The sequence below is a fragment of the Oncorhynchus masou genome, chromosome 17 (assembly GCF_036934945.1).
Source record: "Oncorhynchus masou masou isolate Uvic2021 chromosome 17, UVic_Omas_1.1, whole genome shotgun sequence".
NCBI classification, from domain to species: Eukaryota; Metazoa; Chordata; class Actinopteri; order Salmoniformes; family Salmonidae; genus Oncorhynchus; species Oncorhynchus masou.
The window spans coordinates 35,742,978-35,749,816 of NC_088228.1; the positions used below are offsets into that span (position 1 = coordinate 35,742,978).

The window sequence follows — 6,839 nt, forward strand, 5'->3', positions numbered from 1 at the left end:
CATGTTTTTTCTTGTATACTGAGTGTATCATGCACAATTATAATTAACGTGCTTTGTTTAACTGTTTGACCGAACGTTTAGTTTGTTTTGTACTTATATTCGTGGTGTGGTTTTCATATAAGCCACTTTTGGGCTTCAAAACTCTTCTTCACACCGTTTTCACCAGTTTTTTATTTATTTGTACTTTCACCTATTTTCTTTGGTGCGAGTAAACAAAACCTAAACAAAAGCAATGTCATGGTTTTGAACGATGTGCGTAATTCAAGTCCATATAACACAGTATAATACAGTACAGTAATACAGTACAAACTCAAAAAGATTAACTTCTGAAACTAGTTTCATTTATTTACCTAAGACAGCATTTAGCTAGCTATATCCATGGGCTTTTATGGTTTTCGATCGTGCGTAAGGTGCAGTAGCCTGTATGTATTAGATAATGGCACAATCATTTAGGCTTTTTGGGCTTGGGCATTTTAAATGTTGTTTATTTAGGGTTCATAACATGTATTTAATATATGGCCCATCAGGCTCAGGTAGCATCAGGTTTGAATTTTCATGTTGATCATAGCTATAATCAAATCCAGACATTCTGTATTTATATGCTTTATAATGCTTTTGAATGGCACTTCCGGGTTTGACAGGACATACTGGGTTACCTGTTAGAAAAGGGATTTATTCTCGGGATTGATCATTTGGAAAACATCAGGAAAATATTCAACCCTAAAACGCACACAAACATACACACACCCACACATCAAACACCTCCTCATTCTGATTTGCTACAGTGCTGGGTGTCCAAGGTGACCAATCCAACTAGTTCCACTAAGGGACACAATTTCAAAAAAAGAGCTCCACCTCAGGGTTCGATCTCAGTCAATCCAAACAGACCCCAAAGAAAGCCTGAATCTCTAGATGCCTGGCAGCAGCACGCTCAGCAGCACCTCCCTCTCCCCCAGCAGCACATCTCTCTTCAGACTGGTTCCCTTGTTCACCACCTTCATCTTCATGGCCAGGCTCTTGACCTGGGCGGCCGGCACCGCGTCAAAGAAGAAGTCCTCGTTGAACATGGGGTTCCTGCTGTTATTGATGATGGTGCTCCTCTGCTTCTGCTGCTTGCCCGGGTTCAGGTACAGAGACACGCAGCAGTTGATGCTCTTCACGTCCGTCTGTTTCTCGTACAGGTCCTCGGCGGCGAGCACTCGGACCCTCAGCCGGGCCGCCTCGGCATCATAGTGAGTGCTGAGCCTCAGCGTGCCACCTTTGTTGAGGTTGACCGAGTGCTCACGCTGGAGGAGGTCTGAACTCGCCCCCCCGGAGCCGGTCCCCTTGCGGGCGCGGAAGTTAGGGGAGGGAGGGCAGCGCAGGTGGCGGCGCTGCAGGCTGGGGGTGGTGTCGGGCGAGCTGCACTCGTTTGTGGACAGGGATCTGCGGCGTGCCAGGGTATGCTTGGCACGAGATACCTGAGAGGGAGAAAACATCTGTGAAGGGAAGGGATGGTTATATAATATATCATATAGGGCCATATACATGAAATTCTGAACTAAATGTATTTTAAAAACATGTACTTAAAGTGATCATCCTTAGATGTTAACATCCTAACTGTTTACCTTGGCCTGCGTCTCCTGTGTGATGGATCGGAGGAGGGAGGCGGAGCGGGTGAGGAGGGGGGAGGTAATGGGGGAGGACTCGGCTGAAGAGCACGTGTCGCTCTCACCCCCACTGAAGTAGCGGTAGGGGTTGGGGACAGAGGGGGTCAGGTGGTTCCCCCGGTTGTGTCTCTGGGAGCCCGGGGAGGTATGGGGGCTGCTGGGGTCTCTGTGGAAGATGGACTCCTTGCGGTGGCTGTGGGGGCTCTCCACCAGTGTGAAGAACCCATACGAGGTCTGGGCCTTGGGGACGTAAGGCAGGGACATGTCTGTCTGGGACTGTGGCACTGCGTTGGTGTCTCCCCCCTCCCCTACCCCACTCCCTGGATCGTCTGTGCTCTCAATCTGGATGATGTGGCGGTTAGCGGCCCTCAAAAGGCTGCGGGTGTCCTCAGCAAGACAAGAAAGCAGGCGCGGGCTGCGGGGGTTCAGGTTGCAGCTGCCCTGGGTCTGGCTGCAGATGGTGTGCTCGGAGGTGTAGGGGCGCAAGGTGGAGTGGGGCTTGGGCTCCGGCGTGAGGGACTCTGTCTCTGGGGGGCAGCAGATGAGTTTGTGGGGGATGAAGAAGTCGGGGATCTTACCGGGGGTGATGATGTTGGTGTGGATGGAGACGGGGTCTGTCTGGTTCTGCTGCTTGTCCCCCGCCAACGCAGAGTGACCGCCATGAGAACCACGGAACTTCTCCAGGAGCCACATGCTTCCCCCAGAGCCTGAAGTTAGCTAGCTGCAGACACAGAAGGACAAAACGTGATGATGTCATTTAGTCACAGGTCGGTAGGAAACAACATCCCCTTGTGTCAACATGTAATTCAAACTGTGCATACAGAAAGATAAGAGTGGGAGAGTTCATAAAGGCAAATGTGGAAAAGTGGGTGGTTCTCAATAGCAAACAGGTTTCTCATTAGGTCCATTTAAGGGTTTCGGCGAGACCTTATCCAACTGACTTCTGAGAACATTCTAGGAGCAGTAAAACATGCATTAACCTCGGGACCATTAGAAGATGTTCAGTACAGGTCACGGTTTGGTCTCAGTATAATATTATATAGTAATAAGGCATTTTGATGTCCATTAGGTAACATTACGAATAGGTTCCTATTTGGTTCTGTTAGGACAGTTATCCCTGGGACATTCAATGACCACAATGGGACGTTTCATGCTAGTCAAGGGGATGTCACGTAAACGTTTCCCGGGGGACTTTTGTGTAGCTCCCTGTAAAAGTTACCAGGACTTAATTGAGGACCATGTCAAGACTTTTTTAGGACGTTCTCAGTACTTTCATTTTACTAGTCATTGGGAGGTCTTATGATGGTCCTCTGGGAACATTCTCTGGGGAACATTGTTTTTAAGCTAAGTGCGATGCTTTTCAGCTGAAATAGTGTAAAAAATGTCATCAATAACCACGTTTCCATAAAACCATTTCATGCCGGTGAATTACCTGACGCATGAAAAAAAGTCAAGACCGGGCTCATGGAAACATGAAATTTCGGTACAATTTTATAAACGCAGACAGACAATTTGTTCGTTCGACATGGTGTCTATAAAATTAATTATGAGAGAAATGGCGGTGGAAACTCCTTTATGTGCAAATATTTATATAATAATCATCATATCGAAGTTAACTTGAAGTCAAGTGATGATATGTTGTGTGGTCTTCCTACTACGACTCTAGAAAGCATGCACTTCATTAGGCTACAGATAAATTAGGAACTTCACAGGGTGGTGAATATGCAAGGTGACGAGCTTGAAGCTCCTTTCCAATAAATATCCAGGATCTTATTCTAGTGATCGATGCTTGGCTGCCGTTTGACAATTACAAATAATTCCGCTCTTGTTCATAATAATCTCATAATATAGGTAGCCTACCCGCACTGTATCTGCGAGCTGTTGGCAAATCATGCAGTCTAATTAAAATGTTTTGGGCTAATAGGTCCAGGTGGACTAATTGAGAACATGATAAGACTTTATTGATTTTATCCGGTCTTAAATAACAAAACAGTAATAAAACAAAGAATTAAGCATTTAGGTTGATTTGCTATAATTAGTGTAGGTCTCTGAAATATCTTAACATAAACAAATCATGTTTTAAAATAAGTACATTTAGAGTGTTTAGTTTTGAATGTTTTCCCCCTCCAGGCACTGACTTTCATTAACGAGAAGTTTCCCGTAAGTGCGCATAACCTATCCAAGAGAGCGGCGTATTGTGGCCTGTATTGTGCGCATCTGTTTAATGATTGCTTCCACCAAACGAAGAAACATTTGCATATCTAGTGAAATGTACACGGTTGCCTATAAACCAGGATAAAATGTAACCATTAAGTTTGTAGCCAATTTCACATTATGCGCCGTTGAACAACTTTTACGCGCTAAACAGAATACCTAGATTTAGGCGGGACGGTCCCTGATAGCAGAACAACTTGTAAAATAGACACAGACCGACTCACAGTGTCACTGATCGAAAAGCGGCGATGAGCCGACCGGTAGGCTGCAAGACAAACGAATAACCTGTTGGATCACAGGAACTCACCGTTGGGCTGAAGTGTTTCCCTCCCTCTCCTCCCGATAGAAATAGAAAATTGTTCAACTTCGCTCACAGGCGTCTGTCCCTGTCCCCTTAATACTTTCCGTGATTCGCTTCACATGGGTTGCCTAACTAACCTACCTTCCGTCAGACAGAGTAACTGTGGGGGAAACAAACAATAATTGGGGCTCTGATGAGTCCACGTCTCGTTTACATATGGACCCTGCCCGCTGCTGCGCTCTCCATGGTGACGACAAGCCAATGGGAGGTTCCCAGGCTGTCCACGCACCCTACTCAAAATAGGATTTAACGCCTAATTACGTGTTTTGATTTGAACCGAAGGGCAAATAGTTGTTTCCTTCCTATTTGTCTATAGAAACGTTCTCATTGTATTTGCAAACATCATCATTAACGGATTTATCCATTAAATCAAAGGGGCCTGACATCAGTGAATCAGATCAGAGATCCTCCTGCAGGAGACATGTAAAATTGACGGGCATTTCTTCACACCATATTCTGCTGCAGTCGCTGACAAGTGCTTCTGAGGAAGACGTGTTCCATTTGGCTCCCAGAGCAGATAGACCATAGAAATAGAATTACTGCAAAACCTGGCGTTGATGACATCACCATGTAATCCTTCATTCCCTCTTTGCCAGCAGGGCTGGTGGTGGTCTATGGCTGTGATAACTTGATGGATCAGTCCCTTGGTGAAGTTAGAGTGACATTCTGGCTCCTCTATTACAGTAGATTACTCTGTATTGCTGGGCCATTGGGGGAAGGAGATGAGATGGTATATGGGCAGAGTTGCACCGTGGAGAGCTGTCAGAGTTTCCCTGGGCTCTGAGGAGACAGACTGTTGCTCAGCTTCCATAGCTGCATCAACAAGTAAATGGGCAATGATGGGGCTGTTAGAGAGAACGTACCTGGCGGTGTCGTCCCTTTGGGCTGTGGGGAAATAAGTCCACTTTATTGTTTGCGATGGCATGTGGAGGATCAGTGGGAGAGTGTTGATATACAATGCATTCGGAAAGTTCAGACCCTTTGACTTTTTCCACCCTTTGCTACGTTACAGCCTTATTCTAAAATTGCCCCCTCCCCACCATTAATCTACACACAATGCCCCATATTGACAAAGCAAAAACATCATGCTAGAAATGTTTGCAAAAAAAATGAATGCACTGTTTCGCTGACAGACAAGGCTCTGCTGATAGCCAGGTGTAGTATTGATTCACTCCATGGTGCTGAAAGGAAAGCTCAGCTGTCGGGGACAGCTTTATGTAGGCCCTAACCATTTGTGGGCATAGTTTGTCACCGTTATAGTGCAATCAATGTATTGTTTAGTGTTATGTTTTGTATTGGCTTCGCTGGCATGCATCTAGAAAAAAAATGCAAATGTGTATGCACGGTTTCTAAATGAGGTCTCTGAAGAGTACAGGGAAAGATGACATCTCAAGAAAATATACATGAGTATACTTTAACAAAAAGGCATATTTAACTTAAACGTCCACACAATTTACTTAAACATACTTTCCAAAAAGTATATGCAAAAAACATTTGCATATTACACAGCATCCTTTTCTGCAGGTACATTTTTGAAATATGTTTATCCTCATATTGACCTTACTTAAAATGTTCATGTTCCAACTGAATAACATTGTACTTTTAATGACATATCACACATTACACATTTATTGAAATGTTAAATTATTACTTTAATGTAAACAACTAAAGTGTGAAATGTGAGTGGTGAACTTGAGGACCACGTGCGACAATCCCTCCCAGTAATTGGGGAACTTGTTTGTTGTCGAAGTGAGGAAAATACTGTAAATGAAGAAGACTGTATTGTTTTTTTTATGAGATGTTGATTATAATAAATACCCCTTTGATATCATACAAGCAAGCCAAAAACCTGTGAGTACAAAAATGCACTTCACGTCATAAAACTCATGTCATATACAGTGTCAGTGTTTAGGATCACTATGTTTGATGTACAGTTAGCAGATGACATGGGGTCATACCCTGGGTGTTTCTGAACAGAATGAGCATATTGTGAAGAAAAAAATATCACCGCGGCACACGCAACAGAATGCACTTATGACTCTTTTCTGTGCGCACCAAAATGATGTTTCCCAGAATTGCTTTGCGAATGCCTAACACTGTAATATCATATTTTATAACTTAGCTAGCCATGTTGGCAGTAGAACAAGGTTTCAAATGATGCCCACCTCACCCAGATTACGATTAATAAATGGACCATTTTTGGATTGAGTAAACGACAGTAGTTGTGTGATTGCAGGGATGCAGGGTTGTGTTCCAAACAAAATAACCACAAGTGTGCTTGCTCTAGTTCCTCAACAACAGCTAGGAAAGCAAACTACCTGTAGCTCAGGACCTGAAGTGAGGATATGCATATACATTTGAAAGGAAACACTTGTTTGTGGAAACGTTAAATTAATATAGGAGAATGTTACACATTTATTCTGGTAAAAGATAATACAAATAAAAAAACATGTGTTTTTGTACCATGATCTTTGAAATGCAAGAGAAAGGCCATAATGTATTATTCCAGCCCAGGTGCAATTTGTATCAGGACTGGCCAAATGTGTCTAATTGGTTTATTAATATCTACTGTAAATTGGGCAGTGCAGTTAGATGAACAATAATGTAAGCTTTCT

General features: G+C 43.8%; 1 protein-coding gene across 1 annotated transcript; it reads right to left on the minus strand.

Moving 5' to 3' along the window:
* Positions 1–789: 789 nt before the first annotated feature.
* On the minus strand, positions 790–2,342 carry LOC135558213 (C2 calcium-dependent domain-containing protein 4C-like). The gene is made up of 2 exons (XM_064991943.1): positions 1,608–2,342; positions 790–1,460 (listed from the first exon to the last, which is right to left on the minus strand). The coding sequence occupies exons 1-2, from the start codon at positions 2,340–2,342 to the stop codon at positions 909–911; spliced, it is 1,287 nt and encodes a 428-aa protein (XP_064848015.1). The 3' UTR covers positions 790–908.
* Positions 2,343–6,839: the final 4,497 nt, after the last annotated feature.

Excerpts from the sequence above, each read along its gene's own strand:
- LOC135558213 (XM_064991943.1), bottom strand. The coding sequence starts at position 2,342 with ATGTGGCTCCTGGAGAAGTTCCGTGGTTCTCATGGCGGTCACTCTGCG. Across the intron at positions 1,461-1,607 it reads CACAGGAGACGCAGGCCAAG|GTATCTCGTGCCAAGCATAC; the intron begins GTAAACAGTTAG and ends TCTCCCTCTCAG.